The sequence below is a fragment of the Panthera onca genome, chromosome A2, assembly GCF_046562875.1.
Source record: "Panthera onca isolate mPanOnc1 chromosome A2, mPanOnc1 haplotype 2, whole genome shotgun sequence".
Lineage (NCBI taxonomy): Eukaryota > Metazoa > Chordata > Mammalia > Carnivora > Felidae > Panthera > Panthera onca.
In genome coordinates this window covers 15,629,099-15,651,277 of record NC_138340.1, presented here as the reverse complement: position 1 = coordinate 15,651,277, position 22,179 = coordinate 15,629,099, and the positions used below count along the sequence as shown (strand labels likewise).

Genomic DNA, 22,179 nt, shown 5'->3' with positions numbered 1-22,179 from the left:
CCGGAGAGAGGACCAGCCCTTGTTTGCAAATCGCCCTGTGCGTTTTGTTCTGACCTGAAGGACTGGCCTGTTTGTCTCTGTCTCACGTAACCAGGAACACAAGCAGGAGGGAGGCAGAGGCTACAAGAGCGCCACGGGCCATCAGATGCCTCGAGCAGGGAGTTTTGGGAAACATAACAGAGACCATCTACAGCCTGAGAAAGAAGCTGGGGTGACGCTTTTTGAGAAATTAGGACCTTCCAAAGCAGCCAGGTAGGGGGAGGATTTTAGAGAGCCACGTGTACACCCAGGTGAGATGCACACTCACAAAGGCCCGAGAAGACCTAGGGACACAGCCCTCCCCTCAGACTGACCCCCCTGCGCTCGAGCAAGCCTGGGCAGCCAGCGGAAAACGGTTCCAGCACAGAACCAGTCTGCACAGTCCGGGAAACGGGCTGTTCTCTCTTTTTTGTTTTATTCTTTGTTTCAGTTCCCGGCATTCAAAGCAATCTCTGTCAAAACACTAGCTGAACACGAGCTAAAAGAACAGAGGCTTCAGTGAGCACACACAAGGGGACAGTCTTTTCAAAAATGGTTTGGACAGGTCTCAAAACAAATGGATTGCTACAGCCTTCAACAACTGAAAGGAAAACGAAAACAAAAACACCGTAAAACCCTGGGAGAGGAGAACCTGACTTCCAGAGTTACCACATTACAACCCACCCAGGGCCCAACTTTCAACAACAAAAACATCCAGGCACACACAAAAAATAGAAAAACAAGGCTTAGTCAGTGGAAAAGGATAAAATGACAGAAATCACCCCTGCAGAAGACTTATCAGAAAAAAGGTTAAAACAAGTGTCTTAAATATGCTCAGAATTCAAGGAAAACAGGGAATGAAAGGAAACCAGGAAAACAGTATATGAATAAAATAAGATAACCAGTGAAGAAACACAAATTTCGAAGGAGCTAAACAGTAAGTCTAGAGCTGAAAAGTACAAAACGGAGACCAAACAGTCACGAGAGGAGTTCAAGAGCACATTTGCACGGGAGGAAAATCAAATCGCACACTGGAAGACGAGACGTGGCTGGAATAACCGAGTCTGAGCTGCAGACAGAGAAATGAATGGGGAAAAGTGAACAGTGCCCAGATGTCTGGGGACCGCCAGGGATAACACACCCATTATGGGGGTCCCAGAAGGAAAAGACAGAGAGAAAGGAGTAAAGATCTTTTTTAAAGAGAAAAAATGGCCCCACATCTCCCAAATTTGATGAAAGACATAAATCTTCAAATCCAAGAAGATCACCCAATTCCAAGTATGCTAAGCCCAAAGAAACCCACGCTAAGCGCATTATAATCAAACTACTGAAACACAGAGCGAGACCTGGAAAGCAACAAGAGGGAAGAGATGCATCCCAGACATGGGATTCTCAATACGATTACAGGTCAGTCTCTCTTCAGAAACCCTGGGGGCCACAAGGCAGGGGGATTGATATGTTTAAAGTACTGAAAGACGGGCTCCCGGTGGCTCAGTCGGTTAAGTGTCCGACTCTTGATCTCCGCTCAGGTCTTGAGCTCACGGTCCGTGAGTCTGAGCTCCTCCTAGGACTCCACACTGACAGCACGCTGATAGAGTGGAGCCTGCTTGGGATTCTCTCTCTCCCTTTCTCTCTGCCCCTCCCCCACCACTTGTGCTCACGTACTCGCTCTCAAAATAAATAAATAAACTTTTATAAAGTACTGGAAGAAGAGACCCAGAGACCAAAAATTCTCTATGTGGCAAAACTGTCCTTCAAGAAATGCTAAAGGCGTCCCCTACAGGTTGAAATGAAAAAAACGTACAGAGCGGCCTGAAGCCACGGGAAGGTATCTAGATTTCCCACAAAGGTAAAGACAAAGACAAATATAAAAGGCAGCCTTAATGGTCTGTATGTCTGGTTTTGTTTTGTTTTTTATATTCTACAGGACTTAGAAGTCAAATGCGTTAAAAGAAATTTATAAATCTATGTTACTGGGAACAAAAAGGAAACAGATGTAATGTGAGACATTAATAACATAAAGCGGAGGGACAAAGCTTTACAGGAGTAGAGTTTTGTAAGCAAACTGAAGTCAGGTTGGTATCAATTCAAATTAAATTATTATAACTTCATGACATTATATGTAATCCTCACGGTAACCAAAAAGAAAGTATCTGTAGAATATACACACAAAAAAAACGAGAAGGTAATCGAAATACAGAAGTACAAAAAACTTCAACACAAAAGAAGACAGTAATGGAGGGAGACAAGGGATAAAAAAAAGACATACAGAAAACAGAGAGCAAAATGGCAGAAATAAGTCTTTACAAATAAGTAATTACTTTAAATATAAATGGGTTAACTCTCTAATCAAAAGGCACAGACAGAATGAATTAAAAAATCTGATCCAACCATATGCTGTACGAGACACTCGCTTTAGATCAAAAGACACAAATTAGTTGAAAAGGAGAGGATGGAAAGATAGTCCGTGCAAACAGTAATCAAAACAGGGCAGGGGTGGCTCTATCAACATCAGATGAAATAGACTTTAAGTCAAAACCTGTTATAAGGACAAAGAAGAACACTATATAGTGACAAAAGAGTCAATTCACACGAGATATATATGCACCAAACATCAGAGCCCAAAAACATGAAGGAACACTGAAAGAACTGAAGAGAGAAATAAACATGTCTACAATAACACTTAGAGATTTCAACAGCTCCCTTTCAACAATGGATAGCACAACCAGACGGAAGACCGATAAGAAAACAGAGAAGCTAAACACCACAGACAAATCAGACCCAGCAAACAAACACTCCACCCAAAACACCACTGGAGATACATTTTTCTCAAGTGTGCATGCATGAACAGTTTCCAAGATAGATTATGTTTAGGCCACAAAACAAGTCTTAACTATGTTTAAAATAACTGTCATACAAAGTATGCTTTCTGATCACGGTGGAATGAAACTAACCCTCATAACAAGGAAAACTAGAAATTTCATAAATACGTGGAAATTAAACAGCACACTCTTAAACACTACGTTAAGGAAGAAATCACAAGAGAAACTAAAAAATAACTGGAGACAACTGAAAATATACCAAAACTTATGAAATACAGCAAAAGCAGTATACCAAAGGAAATTTACAACTATAAACATACACATTAAAAAAATAAGACCTTAAATCAAGGACTTCACCTTAAAGAACCAGAAAGAGATGAGCCAATGAAACTCAAAGCTAGCAAAGGGAAGCAAATAAAGATTAGAGCAGAGATAAATACAATCAAGTACAGAAAACCAGAGAGACACCATTGAAACCAAAATTTGGTTCTTTGAAAAGATCAACAACATTGACAAACTTTTAGCTATAATGACCAAGAAAAAAAAGAGAGACTCAACTTACTAAAATCAGGAATGATTCTAGTATATTACTACCAATTCTGAAGAAATAAAAAGGTTTATAAGAGAATTCTATGAGCATTTGTATGTCAATGAACTGGACAACTACATGAAATGGACACATTTCTAGAAACAATCTACCAAAACATTAATCTTGAAAAAACAAAATCTGAATAGACCTACAACTAGCAGTTCTCAAAAACAACCCAAAGAATGGGAGAAAATATTTGCAAAGCATCTCTACGAAGGGATTCGTTCCAGAATATATAAAGAACTACCGTAACTCAACAAAACAACAAAAACAACAACCTGATTAAAAGTGAGCAAAGTACTCGAGAAGATGCTTCTCCTAAGACCTACAGATGTCCAATATGCACATGAAAAGGTGCTCAATGTCATTAGTCACCAGAGAAATGCCAATCAAAACCACTATGACATAGCACTCCACCCCCATAAAGACGGTTATAATCAAAAAACAAAACAAATCCTGAAAAATCCAAGTGTTGGCAAGGATGTGGAGAAACTGGAATGCGGGTGCACTGCCGGTGGGAATGTAAAACGTGCAGCCACGGTCAAGAACAGGACGGCGGTTCCTTAAAACGTTAAACGTAGAACTATCATACAATCCGGCAATTCCACTTCTAGGTGTAGCCCTAAAAGGACTGAAAACAGGAACTCAACTACATACTTGCACACCAGGGTTCAGAGCAGCATTATTCACAACGGCTAAAATGCAGAAACAACCCCACGTCCATCCACAGATAAACAGGTAAACGAAATATGGTACATTCAATGGAGTGTCATCCAGTCTTGAAAAGGAAAGAAATTTTGATACGTGCTGTAACATGGATAGACAGACCTTAAAAACATTAAGTCGGTAAAAGAAACAAGAGCCAAAGGAATAAATATTATATGATCCACCTACGTGGGGTACCTAGAATAGGAAAATAGAGAGAGAGAGCAAGTACAACAGTTACCAGGGGCTGACGGGAGCAGGATCGTAGGAAGTTACTGTTTAATGGATACTGAGTTTCTGTTTGGTATGACGGAAACTTCCGGCAACGGTCAATTGTGATGGTTGCACAACACCGTAAAACACATTATGCCACTGAACTGCACACTTAAAAACAGTTATAATGATAGATGTTACATATTTGAAGATGTTTTTTGTTTTGTTCCCCCAAGAAACATGGAAGACACATACCAGATTGATTATTACTTGTTTTCCATAAATAATAACTTGTGAATCAAAATGCCTTTGGAAACCATCCATCTAGAAAGAAAAAAGGGTTACACACTTTACCAGATTATAAGAACATTTATAAAATTTTTAAAGGATCTCCTTAAACGTCCATTTGTATATTCAAGAGAATGGCACTACGATTGAGACCAGGTCCCCTAAATACCGTGTGATAAACTAACTCCAAGCCATTCAATTTTGAGCTGCAATACTATGCTCTCGTTCTGCGCACAACGTCAAACAGAATACACTAGGTACTCGGAACAGCACGGAGCGGCAAATGTTACGAGAGCTCAAAAATCTAAATTTGCCATCCCATTCGATCAGCTTGTTCTCTGCATTTCCAACAGGCCGTCCCTACAGCCTGTGGGTCAGAGGTTCACTGGGCGCCAGAACCCAGGAAAGAGGCGGCAGAGATGCTGAATTCCAACGTGCAAGAAATAAATATGTGCTCCACATGCAAACTATGATGCCACTCAGCTCCTATTTTTAGCCAATGAAAAAAGCACAGAAGATGCTCACATGATTTGCTACTTTGTTGATCAGCGGTAGCGGTTTGTACTTGAGATTTGGTCTTTGAGACCAGAAAAGTGGTATTGATCCTCGAGTCTAAAAGAAAAGAGAGAGAAATACGAAAATATGAAAATACACACACACACCTGTCTCAGCTAACTTACTGTCAGGGGCGCGTGTGTGTCACTGACTACAAAGGAAAAAAAATTAAATACAACCTACAACCATGAAAGAGTCCGTGAACTTGCCTACTCCCCGAGTTCCTATTTTGTCGGAATGTATTCGGAAAGGACTTTTTCTCCTTGGTTTTATGTACCTGGTCCCTGGGCAGCAAACAGTTCTGTTTCCCCTAAACTCTAAAATAAATCAATTTATCTACAAGTAAAACTTAGTAAGTTAGGTCTTACAGAATATGGTATTATGATAAAACCAGAAAACTGCTGTATTCATTCCCCAATGAGTAGTTCATGAACCTGTGAATAGCCTGAGAGCCACTGCTGTTCCTCTGGAGCAGCAAATGACCCATGACCCCACAAGGAGACAACAAGAGACAGGCTGTCCCACGAAGAAGTGCAGGGTGGGAAAAGCCATCACACGGGCAGGGGCCCCATCACCAGCGCCTTGAAGTCTGGAGGGTGGGGCAGATAGGAGGCTCGCCTTTCGCCTTCCGCCTTCCGTAACCTTTGAATCTCCTCCCCTCCCCTCTCCTTCGGGATTCAAGGGCAGGTGAGTGCCAGGTTAATGGAGTAGCTTGTACTGAGTGAACGTTTTCCACATTGTAGATGGTGCCGCTTTAAAAAGCAGCAAGGAGGAGGGCAATTTCAACAACAGCGCAGAAGATTACGATCCAAGCAAAAGCAGCAGCTGGCGGGCTGCCTCACAGACACATCCACTTGCCACTTGCCTGCACAAAAGAAGCCCTGCTCCCGTTGTAGTGCACAATTTGTTCTGTTTCTACAAAGTTGGCTGCATGGCCTTCAGAATCAATTCCTGAATTGGAAAAAAGTTAAAGTTAACGATACTTATGACGTAAGAAACACATCCAGTTTAACTTGGAAGGAATTAAGTCGACTCTAGTTAGTGAGAAAGTACTTGTAAAAATAAATTTCAGACATACACATGGTCCATGATCAGAAAGCTACCAGCGGCTCACTCCTTTGAACAGGCTTAAGGGGGGTATTAACGACCTATCAATAAACAGGTGAAGTGGGTCACTAATGTGTCAGTTGTTTGTACATACACAATTCCTCTAAAACAGCGTCCTTCAAACTTGAGAAATATTTTCAAGAAAAAACAAATTCTCTGGGGCACCTGGGTGGCTCAGTCAGTTGAGTGTCCAGCTTCAGCTCAGGTCGTGATCTCACAGTTCGTGAGTTCGAGCCCCATGTCGGATTCTGTGCTGACAGCTCAGAGTCTGAAGCCTGCTTCAGATTCTGTGTCTCTCCCTCTCTCTCTGTCCCTCCCCTGCTTACACTGTCTCTCTCTCTCAAAAATAAATAAATGTTAAAAAAATTTTTTTTAAAAATCAAATTTTCAAGGACCCCTGAAAGTATGTCCATAGATCCCAGTTTGAAAAAAACTATTTTGAAAGTTACAATAGCAAATGCAAATGTGGGTCATCAGGTTGACAGTATTTCATTGTAATAATGCAAAGGGTCCAACAAGCGTTTACAATGATTTTAATTATCAAAATGAAAACACAAAACCTGTATGGTGCCAGAACCCCTGTAACTTCATGAACATACCCACAAAGCCTAGTTTGAAAAGCATTGCTCCAAAGCGTTTAGTCTTGACATTAGTTAGTCCATCCGATTACCTGAAACCTTCCTGTACAATCGTTTACATACGCTATTTTCATTATGAAAAGCTTGTAAAGGCAACTTTCAAGCTAGTCTTGAACTCAAATTACCAAGTTATCATTAAGAAATCAAAAGATTTGGGGCGCCTGGGTGGCTCAGTCGGTTGGGCGTCCGACTTCGGCTCAGGTCATGATCTCACGGTTGGTGAGTTCGAGCCCCGCGTCGGGCTCTGTGCTGACAGCTCGGAGCCTGGAGCCTGCCTCAGATTCTGTGTCTCCCCCTCTCTCTGCCCCTCCCCTGCTCATGCTCAGTTTCTATCTCTCAATAATGAATAAACATTAAAAAAAAATTTTTTTTTAATCAATAGATTTTTAACCACCTCAGATATTTCTTAATATCCTATCGGATCTATTTTTAACCACCTCAGATATTTCTTAATGTCCCTTCTATTTGATCTATTTATCAAACAACATTTTGAGGTGAGGTAGCTGTTTTTGTTAATATTGATGGGGACAAAATTACTGAATCAAATTGGCAGTGAAATGCTTTCTCAACACTTTTTCTTAAGATTTTATTTTTCAGTAATCTCTACACCCAACACGGGGCTCGAACTCATGACCCCAAGATTAAGAGTCGCTTGCTCCACCGATGAGCCAGCCAGGCGTGCCTCCCGGCTTTTTCATTTTTTTTTTTTTTTTTTTTTAAGAACTCAATACCTGCTAAAATTACTTGTCAGAAGCATCGTATACTTGGTTCTTTCCGTAATTCCCATCAAGGAATATTTTTAGAAATGAGAGTGAGGTTGGTGTGCATGGAGGGGTTAGGGTGCAGGGAGGGAAGGAGAGAGACAGAAAGGGAGGCAGACCTTTATGAAAAGATTTCTAAGACATATAGATTTAAAAAACAGAAAAAAACAAGGTGCAAGAAAACGGGCAGAGCATACAATCAATGTCTATAAGAGGAGAAGGAGAACATACAACCGTAACAAATGATCTGGAAGGATAAACAGGAACTAACAACTGATTGGCTGGTAGTGGAGGAATATCGAGTGGACGGGCTCAAAAAATGAGAAATGTTTTTTGCTGCATATATGCGTATACTTTTTGATACCTAAACTACGTGAATACATTACTTGCTCAAAATTTTTAATTCAACATACGTCTCCATCCAAAACAATCTACTCAGGAAGGAGTCGCTAACTCCAATTCTGGTTCTGCGATCTTGGCCAGGTCACTTACTAAGTGCCTTTCTTCTGCTATTTCACCCGTAATAAGGGAATAACCTTGACAACTTCCTGGCCTAAAACTTGTGCAATTTATCTAATGGTCCATAGGATTTCATTCCGATATAGCCTGGCCTATAAAAAAAAAATAAATAAATAAGACGAGTCAGAGAAACTCCTTTTCGTAATGTCCCTAATTTTCAATGCAGCTTTTAAAAGCTTGGTTTAAGCAAATTAGCATGTTGCTACTACAAACCCTAGGGGCTAAAGGCTCCAAACGTAAATCTTTAAAGTTGCAGGCATAAGGTCAAAGGTCTAGCTTTATGCATGCAAAGGAGCCAAAAGCAATTAGGAGAAAATACTTTCTGACATGAGTTTAGGTTACTGAAAACTACTCAGAGTCCAGCTGGCTTTCAGACATCCGGCAAATAACAGGAACAATTCCTCTCAAAGCGGTAAGAAGCAGCCTACAGGGTCTCCTTAACATCTCCGCTGTAACTACAGTAGCTGGGGTAAAGCCCAGAAGACCTACCTAATTATTATAATGAAGCAGGAGATAAATATTCAGTGAGGCTATCAAATGATGATGAAAACAGAATACAAAAGGTTACATTCGAGTCACCGTAGGACAAAACATTGATGAGGGATAGATACCACCCGGTACTGAATCACGCTGACAAAGTTAACCTCACCTCTTACATAATAGCGCACACCAGCTCTGAAACAACTCCTCCTCGAGATGAGAATCCAATCAAAGTATTTTCCGTTAATAGAACACGAGTGCATAGTAATAACTTAGCTCCATTAAGAAAAATATAACATTTATAGAAATCATATGCATTATTTCCAGGTGACATTTGAGTCTATTTACCCTAGCCAGAACGGCTCCATCTTTAGGAGAAAAAAGGGTGACAAATATGCATTCTTTTGGCGTTCTTCGTGAATATTCACGAGCCTTTAGCACTGTATTATTCAGTTGTGAAGTTTGGTCAAGTCAGCAAGCCTAAATACAAGGACATACAGACAGTATGTTTAAGTGGTTCATTACACTGTTTCTATTTAAATAATATGATTTCCTTTCCCTGCTAACCTCAGCCGCTTTCTAAAAGTAAAGTATTACCCACATCACCAAAAAACCTACCCTGAATGAAAAACCTAACTTTAAAATAGTTTTGCCTTCAAGTAAGAAATGGGGGAAAAAAAAGGGGGGGAAGGGGGACCTGGCTACTGCAATTTGAAAGAAAAACAAAAATACGTCCTATTCGTTAATTACGAATATAAAGTACCCACAACGGTAAGCCCGTGAAGATTTACAGATCAAACTGTGAATGAAGGATTATCCACCAACACACTCTGACTCTACTTTTTCCTTAAAACAGGAAAAGTGAAACGGAAGATGGAAAGAGAGCAGCTCCCTCAAAAGCTTTTCCTAACATAAAAACCGTGTCCCCAACAAACCCAGCAATGGCACGTGCCGGACACTCGCTCGCTCCCGCTCGGCCGTGCAGAGGCCTCCACCCCTGCAAACTCCCAAGGCACGGGCCTCTCCACCTCACGGCCAGGGTGAAGGAGCTTCTGGAGAGGGCGGACCTCTTCCGTTAAAACGGGGTTATTAGGAGATACAATAAAGAGAAAAAAATGCACAGTGTATCGAGGTATTTACAAAAACAGCCGTGTCTGGGGAGCTACTGCCTCAGGGACAGAGGACTTGCGCTTGGGCTGAAGGAGATGGTCTGATGCTCTTCGTTCCTCATTATGAATGAAATGCCACTTACTGAACCGTATGCTTAGAATTGGCCAACATGGCCGATCGCAGTGAAGGATGTCTGAGCGTCACAAAAACCATCACATACACGCACACGCCCACCCACGCGTGTGCCCCCGGCACCCCCAAGCACCCAGAGCGGTCAGTCACCCCCACCCTGCATCTAGCTCCCCTGCGTCCCGCCCTCCAAGTGAGGACCACCACCCACTCAGCCCATCACTCCCTCGCCGGTCTTTCTAGCTCTGCACCGAGCGATCCGTGGTTGAGGCGGATAGTTTTTAACCCTTCTCACATAAAAGGAACTCTCCTGCGTATGCTCTCCGGGCTCGCCGTATCTGTTCCACGACACGCGTGCGGCTCGCTTGCTGCTACGGCCGTGTTCCATCCACCGCGTGCCTACTGGCTGCACTGGCTCGTCCGTCCTACTGTCCAGGCCGCTTCCGGTTCTAGCTGGCATCGGTGGGGCGGCAAACGTCCCTGCATCCGGACGTGGGGACGGCACTGCCAGGCCACGGGCTATACTTGTCATCTGACTGTATCAGGAAGTGCCAAGTTCTCTAAAGGACGACTCTGACTCTTGGTCTCTACCAATGCTTCATCTGTCTGTACGGGTAACAGAAAGACAGGCTTCTTTCATCGTCTCAACGGCCTTATCTTCCTTCCTTCCTCATTTATTTGGGTTTGCCCCATGCTTCTTTTTTATAGGTAACACTTTCTTAACATGTAACTTGACTCAAATTATCTACGAATTTACCGTCCAACTTCAGAACAGTACCGAAACCCTGAGTCTAATTATCTGTTCCTTCTCCAACTCATCCAAGTATCTTCTTGCCCAGAAGTAAGCAGGCTCCACGCTGCCAGCACAGACGTGAGACATGTCGAGCCTGACGTGGGGCTCGATCTCACGAACCACGAGCTCATGACCTGAGCTGAAATCAAGAGTTGGACACCTGAGACACCCAGGCACCCCTCCATCCTGCCTTTTTAATTTCACCACCCGCGACCGTGACTTAAGAATACATGGCCTGCTTATATTTGCGTTTTATAAAAAAGCACCACATTCTTGATAAACTTCAGCCCGTATTTCCACCAGTAGGTTCCCAAGATTCATGCTGGGACCGCGTGAGCCAGTAGTCCCCTCCTCCTCAGTGCCCTGCGCCATCTGTAAGGACCACACTACGAAAGCCCTAACTCTTCTTTGACGGAACTCACGTTAGGTTAGTAAGTGGTGCTGTGAACACTCCCGTAAACACCTCCTGGTATAAAGCTACTGGGTAGGCATAGGGGAAGTTCTGGTAAGTTCACAAGAGAATGCCAAGTCACTTTCAAAATGATGGTACTGAGGGACACGAGCGGTATGAATTCCTAATGATTCATCCCTCTCTTTGACCTGATACCATCAGACATTAACATTGACTCATTCCGAGCTCCCAATTCACTTTTCCTTAGAACCCACAGCACCAAAGAAGAATCCGAGGCAGTATTTATTCTTTCCCTCATTCACCCATTCCCTATTTCGGGCCAGGGCACAAAGATGAGTCAGACAGGAGCCTGCCCTTAGAGAACTAAGCGTAGCATAGAATACGACTGACTGCTTTATGAATCATTTCCTCTGATTACAAGACAAATCTACATACACTTTAGAAAATCCAGAGAGCACAGAAGAAACGAGAAAGTAAAAACCATACAGCATCTCATCACCATGATGTAACTTCTACCACGTGAATACGTTTACTTCCTTCCGGTCCTTATCAGTGAGTTCCGCCCCGGGCCATCCACTGCCACTCGGGTGCCCATGCCACACTTTCTCAGCCTGCAACAATCCTCTCTCGTTCCACTCACGCCACTGTTTCCTGTTCCTCTGGGGGAATGAGAGCCAGGCCCACGTGCTCCCACCACACCTGTCTGCCAACTAGCACTCGCGTACACACGTCTGCTTTCCATCCACAATGGCAGAGGGCCGGGGCACTAGCCTCCACCTGTCACACGCTCACGGACGTCACTGCAGCGTGTGACTGTGCTCTCACCTTCTTCCGTTTTCCCCTTCTCCAAATCCTTCTCGTCGGCAGCTGGTAACATCTCCCATTTGGGGAGGAGAGTGGGGGAAGCAGGTACATAAGGTCCCTCTCGAATGCCCGTATTTGACCAACCAGCACCCGACGACCCCCGTGCCTGCAGACGGTCTTCTCACTTGCTTCGGGGACCCCGCGCTCACTTGCGTGGTCCCCTCTTCCTCACTGGCCTTGGCTGCTTCATTTTCATTTCTCCCGCCCTTCGCGCTCCCTCACACTGACGCCCCCACTCCACAGGCCCTTTGTGCTCACTGAGGCCTACAGTCCGTGGCTCTAGCATTTCCTCGCTCTCTAGAACTCCCTTCAGGCCACCTTCTCTGTTTCTCCAAGACCTTTTCTCTTCTCTACACGTATTCCTTCCGATGAGCTCATCAGCTTTGTGGCTTTTTAAATGCCGTCTGTGCCCAGAGGACTGTCAAATTTACATCTCCAACGTGAACTTCCCTCGCAGAGGCCAGTCCCTGAATCCATCTGCTTCCATGACACCCCTACTTAGAAGCCACACAGACCTCAAGCTCAGCGCGTCCCAGTGGGACTCCGGACCCTCTGGCCTCCCTCCCGCCTCCAGGCTCTTCCACACTCCAGAGGAGGGCTCCCTTCCACTTACTCTGGCCATGGACCTCGGATTCATGCTAAACCCCCTTCTTGCATTCCCCACGTACAATTTGTCAGAAGGTTCTAGAACCTGGCCACCTCCACCAGTGTCACTGCTACCGTCCTGGTCCCGGGTACCACGACCTCTCACACCTGGATTACTGCAACTGTCTCCCAATTATCCCCTGTATCCTCCCATGGCTGCCTTTGGCCTGTTCTCTGTCTCCGTCACAGTGACCGTCTCACCATGCCAGTCCTCTCGGCGAACCCCAAGTTTCTTGCCACGGTTACAGTGCAAAGCCCACAAGGCCGGGCATAACCTGGATTCGGCTCCTCCCCCGAGTGGCTCCCACCTCCCCCTTTCCTGCCTCCAGGCCTCTGTTCCCGCCTATCTCTCTCCATGCATGTCAAACATTGAAACTGCATTAAACAAAGGAGAATTTAAAGCTTTAGATTTAAAGCTAAATAAGCGGATAGGCTGTTTCTAAAATCACCCAGAAAAAGTAATCTCATCTGATATTGCTGTCCATCTGTCCATTCACAATCTCATTTTAGAAACACACACACACACACACACACACACACACACACACACACAACTGTCCCAAACCCCTAAAAGCGCTACCTAGATATGTTGTTTATTTTAGTTTTAGGAGAACTTAGAAATATTCCGGGGAAGGGGAGGGGGCACAGACACCGAGTAAACAAGAGCTTTTATCCCCAGAGTTTCTGATTTTTCCTCCCACAACTGTGAAAAATGTTTCCTCCAAACTTTTTCTGCTTTAAGTATAACAAGAATAATTTAAAGACATCACGTTAACGTAATGAGCATATAAACTACAGACTGTTTCTTTAGTAAACTTCTTGGGGGTACCTGATACAAAGATCACCTCCGTTTCTGCAGGGAAATCACAGTGCTGACTATGGGCACTCAGTGGCAGACTTCTCCTTTAACGGCAGCTCACTCTGCTTCCCTATTTTAATCCTGATGTCGCTGGTAAGTTTTTAAAGTGAACCAACAGGGTGTCCGGGTGGCGCAGTCGGTTGAGAGTTAAGCCGACTCTTGATCTTGGCTCAGGGCATGATTTTGCTGTTCCTGCTACTGAACCCTACGTCGGGCTCTGTGCTGACAGGGCGGGGCCTGCTTGGGTTCCTCTCTCTCTGCCCTTGCGCCGTGAGCACACACTCGCTCTCTCTCAAAATAAGTAAATATTAAAAAAATATAAAATGAACTTACAATTGGATAATCATGATTAATTCTGCATGTGCGCAGACCTTCCCCGGTGAGCATTATTCTTTGTGTAGCAACTATTCTCACAGATTCGTTATTTCGCATAACCAATATAATTTTTCATGTTCGTTCTCCTCTCCACATCGCTGGTCACCCTAGTTCCTCAATCTAACTTTTTTAAGGGGAAGGGGAAGTCTTCCTTTTAATAGCCAGGCTCAAACTACTCTTTGAACTACTTCGTTTATTGGGACAAAATCGAAGACAAAATCGAATGAAGACAAAACAAAGTGTGCGTACTCCTTTAAACCGCCAGCCCCAGAATTCTTGAACAGACAGAATAATTCAGTCTAAAGAGCTCATTAAAAAAAAAAAAAGAAAAGAAAAAAGGAAGGGGACCCATGCATAACCACTATTCTAAGATTTTTTTATGTTAAAGGTGGTTTGATTTTGTTATCAAAAGCAATTTCGATTAATCCTAAAATGCTTTCCTCATACAACTGGGATTGTTCCTAAATCTGCCCCATGAAAAATACCGACATAAAGACTGCCACATTAACCGAGGAGCGACGCTACGTAAGGATACAGCCATGTAACACGGGAAGAGCAAACCGGTGGACCTGAAATGAAGAGACACATTACATTTAGGAATAAATATGCTTTCAAAATAAACAAAAAGGTGCCACATAAAATATTTTCATACTATACAAAAATATTTGCACGTCACAGAGGTAACATGCAAATACAACCAGGTATGAAGCTTAGGGATAACTTTCTATTTAAAAAAAAAAAAATGTCTCTAATGTCCCCTTGTCTTTTCAATTAAAAAACGTTTAAGAACGTGATACGATCATTTGGGCCTAAGTGTTCAGATTCTGGAACGCTAAAAAGCTACGTGAAGCTGCAGGAGGTTTATCCCCCATCCGGTCCTCTTTGCTGAGGACGACTCGACTGCTCCAGGGAAAAGAGACACCCCTGCTAACTGCTGGAAGCTCATACGCCTCTTCCAAAAAAGCACAGCAAATGCCAAGAAGTAAAGACACTGGGCAAACCTATGTACCCAGATTCAATATGCTATGCTTCCTGGCTGGGCTTCCCCGTTCACGCCGCATGTGCATGAACAAAGGACAGAGGAAGGTGACATCTGTGCGTGTCTCTCCTGGATGACTGAAGACCAACGCAGAGCTCTCACTTTCCCAGGGACCTCCTGGGGCCCCTCACTTCCCATCACTCACCCACCAAGGCCCATTCTCTCTCTCTCTCTCTCTCTCTCTCTCTCTCTCTCTCTCTCCCTTACTCATAGAAAGCAATGCATTTTTATGCAAGTATTTTTTCTCTTTTAAGGCTTCTGTAGGAGATCAGAGTAAATTAACTGGGCTTCTTCAAACCAGAAAATGGGAGGGGGTAGACCTGGCAAAGGCTGTAAGTTATAAAGTGAGTTCAATGAGAAGTGTTGACTAAAATCCCTAGTGATTAGGCAGCCATTTTGTAACACGTATTCAATTAAAACTTGGACTACGACAAGCAGGTTTCATCTAGCAGACCTCACCTCTGGCTGCGCAGAAAGTTCTCTTAGAAGATGACCATTCCACACAAACCGCTGATCTGCCTGAGAGAGAAGATTTAAAATTAATAAAATGTCTCCTGCCAACCTGAGTTTCTACGGAGAGAAAACTATGAAACGATCTATGTCTCCACCTGGTGGCTACACGCAGGTCTCGTTGACTGGCCAAGCAGAACCTCCCCTCAAATCCGCCCCTCCTCGGGGTATCTCAGGTCTCCCCGACTCAGGCCAGTGATGCGGGCCCAGAGAAAAACGCATGCGTCCTCTGGAATCTGTCCTTCTCTTACCTGTAGTCAACTGCCAAGTCCTCCTAAATCTCCTTCCAAATCCACCCTATCTCCTGCATCTCTGCTCCCACTGCCCTGGCCAACACTTGACTCCAATCTAACCACCACAACAGCCTCCCCCACCCCACCTCCAGCCTCAGCCTTGCCCTCCCCACCCTTCCCTCCGCATGCTGCCGGGCAGGAGCTCTCGAATGGGACCCGTCTCCTGGCTGCTGGGAATCCTTCAGATTCCCAGCTCGCTGTCCCCTGAAGAACAAACCTCTGCCAGCCCCTCCGTCAACTCCCTGAGGGCATCTCTGGCCACTCTTTCAAACGATAACTGCAGAAGAGGTCCCCTCAGCAACGCAGTGGATTAACTGATTCTCTCCATTCACTTTACAAAACACAGCGCTGGCACTGTCCCTGCCCCTCTACAACCGAGTCCCCGGGAGGTGGGGGGTGGGGGTGGGGGGCTCTGGCAGTCAGCCGCACCCAGCCTCGCTCAGCACACACCTCCCAGGTTCAGGCGTGTGCCCCGATCGCCGTGTGCATGCTGTACCTGTTATTCATCATTACAAAATTAACTAAATGTCTTACACATCAAGGAAATAGGGCTTAAGAACAAACTACTTTTTACATATGTACAGCTGAACGATATGGAATTGAAAGTGGTAAAAGGCAAGCTGCTAAAATAATGCTGCTGTTGGATCCAGAGGGGCGGCAGGTAGAGAAACAGAATCTACAGGATTCTGCCAACGGATCACTCTGCGGGTGTCCGAATCTTTACAGACTCAAACTGGAAAGTGTTAAGGATGTACTTTACGCAGGAATCGAGGAACCCCAAATGAAGAAAAGCTTATAGTCCTATATCAAAAAATGGACCAGGGTAAAATTTTATGTTTTAAGTTAGATACAATGTTTAAGGTCTACATGGTTCATTTGTCACTCTCACGATTTCCTGCGTTGACTTTAACGGACTCTGAGTAGCTGACAAGTTCACTTCCCAACAAGTGAGATGGCTTCCCTCTCAGTTTCGCAACAGTACCGCCACCATCCCCGCCTGGAACCCTCCCTCTCCTGCTGTCCCCTGACCAACAAGGCCTATTCAGCAATTCAGCGTCCGCTCAAGAGTACCTTCCTTTGCAGTCATCCCCAACTCCCCCAGACCCAGGGAGACCCACGTTTCCCTCGGAAGTCACCCCATTTGGGTACATGGCTCCATGACAGCTATGGTTCCTTGTTCTGTGACTGCCCGGACCTGTGCTTCCCCAGGAGACTGCAGGCTCCCACGAGGGGCCGTCCTTTTCCCTCTGTGTCCCCACTGACTGGTACAGTGCCTGGTACACAGCAGGTATCCCAGAGACATTTGATAAACAGATGGAGAATGTGACAGAGCAACTCCTTCTAAAAGCAACAGCCTCTGTGGTTAAAAGCCAGCTTTCACGATTGCTTAGCTTACATCTAAATTTGCACCCAAGCCTACATACGATTTTACTAGATTAGAATATAATATCTTAGAAGAACCAACTAAAGTACTGATTTAGGCTGAACTATATGAAATTATCATTTTTATTGGTCAAAAATGATCAATTACTGGCAATTTCATATGGTCTAACCTAACAGGTAAGACAGCAACCTTTTAAATTCTGTCTGCTCCCTAAACACATCTAAGGTTTATTAATAAAAAAAAAAAAAAAAAAATCAAGGCAGCAATTATCCAGGTTCCTGAAGAGCAGGAATTTTAGGTTGATATCATTTGAGACCTACTTTTAAAGATACACTCAGGTTAAAAAATTAAAGGCAGGGCACCTGGGTGGCTCAGTCGGTTAAGTGTCTGACTCTTGATTCTGGCTCAGGTCATGATCTCATGATTCATGGGATCAAGCCCCACGTCAGGCTCTATGTGGAAAGCACAGAGCCTGCTTGGGATTCTCTCTCTCTCTCTCTCTCTCTCTCTGCCCCCCCCCCCCATGTACGCACTCTCAAAGCAAACATTAAAAAAGAATTTTTTTTAAAAAGGCAAAACAACAAAAAACTCCACCTTAAAAAGGTATTTTTCAAGCTCTTAAATCAGTAAGTTCTTACTTTTCTAGTTGCAAAAACTGCAAATGACAGCACTGCAGAAAGAACACTGCCTGCTGGAACATTAACTTTTTAATATAATTATGTTGTTAACATGAACAACCGTTCTACTACCCAACACTGAGAGCCAGGAAACTACCAACATGTCTGTTTAGACTGGATTTCTGAATACTTTACACCGGTGGTTCTCAATCCTGTCTGTGTAACACGTTCAGATTCTGGGATCCCGACTTTGCTATTGTGATGGATACTGAGAACGTGGTATGTTTTCAACCCCACACAGGATCCTGACACAGCCAGGATTGAGAAAAATCAATAAGCGTTTTTATGGATGAAATAGAGATATGCCCCTTAAAAAAAAAAAAAACACCCCAAGGGGCACCTGAGTGACTCAGCTGGTTGAGCATCTGGCTCTTGATTTTGGCTCAGGCCACGATCCCAGGATCATGGGACCTAGCCCTCTGTGGGGCTCTGCACTGTTAGCTGGAAGTTTCTCTCTCTCTCTCTGCCCCTCCCCCACTTGTGCTCACTTTCTCTCTCTCTCAAAATAAACATTTTTTAAAAAAGAAAAGAACTCAAAAAACAAAAATAAACACATTTTTAAGAACCCTAAAATAAGTAAAAATAACTGAAGACAAAGCTTACCCTTTCCAAAAGACTCATTTCTTGGAATTCTGGGCTCGTGTTGGACAGCCGCTGCAAGGTGTGGGTCAAATCATATGTCGTTGAGAAGTAAAACCCATCCACATTCAGGACATGGTTTAACATCGCTAGGAAAGTTTTATTATCTTGTAACTATAAACAAAAGGGAGAAATATATCAGTCTGTCTCATACTTGAAAAGGAATCTGCCAGAAACATTAAGTGCGGCCCTGTTAACTGTCACCGGCATAAGGACTGGCAGGGAGGACGATGCTCACCGTCCCCCAGGACTGAGGCCACTTCCTGACACGGAGGAAGTTCGATAAACAGCATAGGGTGTTGTTACCTTAGATGACTGGGTCGAACTCCTGCCCTCGGTATCCTTCAGTCTTTACTCTAAAGGGCACAAGTTATTTTAACACAACACCACCGCCTCAGGTTATGACCTCCTGCCAGACTTTTTGGAGACAGATTCTTCCCTCTTCGTAACACCCCTGCTGGGCTAGTGTTATTACCCTCATTTGACAAATGAAAAACATAAACTCACGAGAGGCCAAATAACACAGCGAGTAAATAACAAGGGAATAATAACCGTCCTCATTCCTACGAAACTTCACTGGGCTGGAAGGGAATTAAATTCTTTTTTTTAATGCAAAGATTTGAAAAAGAAATGTCCAGTAAAAATAATACTCATCTTTACTTTCTGATAATTATCTTAGGTGACTTTCCCAATGAATATACAGATTGACGTATATTTTTATCCTTGTTTTACAAAACAACTGATGTTTGGTAATGTTTGAGGACTATCAAACGATTAACATGTTAATGTGCATGTTACAAACCTACATACTACGAAATTTTTAATATGGGCTCATATCTTTTTTTATTTTTTAAGAACAAAAGTTCTAAGCCAATTATATGCAGTGAACAATGTGAAAATTAGTTGCACAGCTTGAAAACCAAGTACAGCAACAAGAAAAAACTGTTCAAGTCAATGTTATTGGGCTATTAAATAAATACAACCATTTCTATTGCCTTAAATACCATGCCTTACAGGAAACGAACATGTCAATATATATTAACATATTTAGTAAAAAAGAAATTTTAAGTTTATAGTATAGGAGCATATCCTACAGTCTGATTTAGTCAGCAAGGCAGCAAGTGCTGGGGCTCATTTTTAGAAATGTCTACTACGGGAGAGTTACGTGTTACATGTTTTAGGATCCTACGTTTTCTTTTGGAAGCCAATATTTTTGTAATCTTGGGACTAAAAATACAAGTTAAAATTTTGAAAAAGTAAACACTGTAAATAAAATCACAGTTAGACAAACACTCAGTAAGTGTCAATCTCTAAACATAGCACTGACTTAAAAGTAATTTTCAAGAACCAGAACAGGGTGATGCCACTCATGTAATTTTTAAAAAAGACTTCAAGCAAAAATACTGTTTGAATATGAATACAGGCGATCTTGATTTTGCATGAGAGGGTGGGACTGTGAATGACCATGCGATCTTAAAGTTGATCACCTTAACCATCTTAATAATCAATGGGAAAAATTGTAATTGTGATGTGAGCTTTAAAAATTTTTTACCAAAACATTAAAAACTCTGTAAGTTATAAATGTACAGGGAAATGAAAAAGTATTGAAGCTAATATTTAGTACACTGTAATTTGTTTATTTTTAATTTTTTAAGTTCTACTTCCAGTAGAGTGGACACACAATGTGGCGGTAATTCCAGGGACACAACACGGTGAGTTAGTTACCCTGTAACTTAAAACATTAGAAACGATGCAAATTAAAAACGTTTTCCTTCTTGTAAAGCATCTATCAAGAGTAGCTTGAAGGGTGCTTACCTTCTTCGCATAAACCTATGACGCAGAGTCTCTCCTCTACCCCTGGTCAACCGTCCTACACCTTTCCAAGTCTGAGCCCGCTCCCCACGCCTCATCCCTGCGCTCCCAACGTCACGGGACACCCGGAGAACTCCTTCCGGGTGAAGTTGCTCGCCGGCATGGCTTCCTCTGGGTCATCCTCAACCTTTTCTTCACAGCAGCTTCCCCGTGAACACGGAGAAGTTCACGTTCACTAAGACTTCTGGCCGAGCGCCGAGAGCCTCCTCAAGGGCCGGCGTTCCCAGGGTCAGCCACATCCTCTCCACCCCTCTTACGTTCACCCCGAAATTCACCTCTAGAGTTGCCGCTTTTTGTTTCTTTGCACTCCCATCTTTGCCGGACGAATCTGTTCGTTCGTATACCAAGGTAACTGAAATGTAGACCGTGCTGCTGGGGGGCTGTATTCCTACGCCACAGTAACTGCAATCCAGGCATACGGGAATCGCGCAAAGGGGGGCTGTTTGGGCATATACACACACACTTCTATTCACGTGTGTTAAAAGCAAAGAAAGCTTTCTCCGGACAAAGAGGGAATGAAATGGAGTGAGCGGAACTTCAAAGGCATCTCATATTTTATTTCTTGGCAGAAAGGATACGAAGTTAAATCTGGCTGTTGGATAGAGATTCGTTTTCTGTTTGTCCTTTTCTATACATATGAAAGGTCATAGTTTAAGAGCTTGAGTCAGTTAAAAAAAAAAAAAAGACCAATAAAACATACAAAGGACTTTTAAAAAGTACATTTTATGGCTAGGTATAAAGGTATGTAGGGGAACCTCGCTCTCTGCGCTGCTTAAATAATTAGGCTTAACAGAAATCCATCAAAATCCTTTGTTCTGCCCTCCCCTCCCCTCCCCCACCATGGTACTGCTTCCGGTTCTGCAATTAGTAAGTGACCCCAGTTCTTACCTGAATATCAGTTAAGTGCAACATTGTCTTCTTATAAGAAAGGACGTCAAAATCTGTTGCTTTCCAGATTACATGATTGAAAAATTCACCTATTTTTGTCTTTTTGGTAATGACAATTAGATAATTACCTGCAAAAAGCAGAGCCAAACACACAGAAATATGAAATAGGCAACTCTAAAGCCAAAAGTAGCCTAACTCCTTACTGTTTAAACTCTAAAGGCTGGCAGGGCGAGACCTCACTGTGCCATACAGATAAAAAAGCCCATACTTTTTTAAAAAGGGATCTTATGATTTGTGACTAGAAACAACAGCACATTATTTAGAAAAGTTCCTACTGAAAGGTCAAACTGTTTCTCAAAAAAATAAAAGCAAAGGCAGTGATCTTAACAGATGGAGAGTAAAAGACTTCTTTCCCTCTCTCGCCATCCCCAAGGCATAGAGGCTTCTGTTAATGCATTTCCCGGTCCGGAGCTAAACATCATGGATCATGAGATCTGACCACAGCAGGATAGATAACGTCCCGTCTATACCACCCTTATCTCCTTGAAGTCAGTATAAATGGCAGAGAAACGTACTGGGGCAATATAATCAGTCACTGCAACATCACAAAGGTGAACTATCCAGAATTAAGAGGCCATCGCAGCACCGTGAACCCCGGCCGTTATCCTGGCCACCTCCTCCTCCCGCAAATAAAACAAACTAAGCTCTTACCGTGAAATTAATTTTGAAGCCCTGTTCAAGGCTCTACCCACAAGTGCCCTTCCTGAAGTCTTCCTTGTACAACTCTCTCCCAGAACCAGTCACGCTGTACTGCGGTAATTCCCTACTTACATGCATCTCTCACTAGACTGTAAACTGCAGGACAAAAGGGCCCAGCATCTTCTCTAACTCAACCTCTAGCACGCTGCCTGACAGTATAGGAGTTTTTTTTTTTTAAGTTCAATGAGACGACATTTAGATAAACAAAATCACTTTCCTTAGTAACTCAGAACCAA

General features: G+C 43.4%; 1 protein-coding gene across 1 annotated transcript in view; it reads right to left on the bottom strand.

Annotated features, from left to right (window-relative positions):
• The window catches only part of SACM1L (SAC1 like phosphatidylinositide phosphatase), a 58,170-nt gene that overhangs the window by 16,799 nt on the left and 19,192 nt on the right, over positions 1–22,179 (bottom strand). Inside the window, exons 4-11 of the mRNA XM_078443157.2 lie at positions 21,185–21,312; positions 18,389–18,538; positions 15,381–15,440; positions 14,418–14,451; positions 8,865–8,966; positions 6,056–6,141; positions 5,161–5,247; positions 4,603–4,671 (exon numbers count right to left, since the gene is read on the bottom strand). Of these exons, the coding sequence (XP_078299283.1) occupies positions 4,603–4,671; positions 5,161–5,247; positions 6,056–6,141; positions 8,865–8,966; positions 14,418–14,451; positions 15,381–15,440; positions 18,389–18,538; positions 21,185–21,312 (716 nt within the window). The remainder of the gene's footprint in view (positions 1–4,602; positions 4,672–5,160; positions 5,248–6,055; positions 6,142–8,864; positions 8,967–14,417; positions 14,452–15,380; positions 15,441–18,388; positions 18,539–21,184; positions 21,313–22,179) is intronic.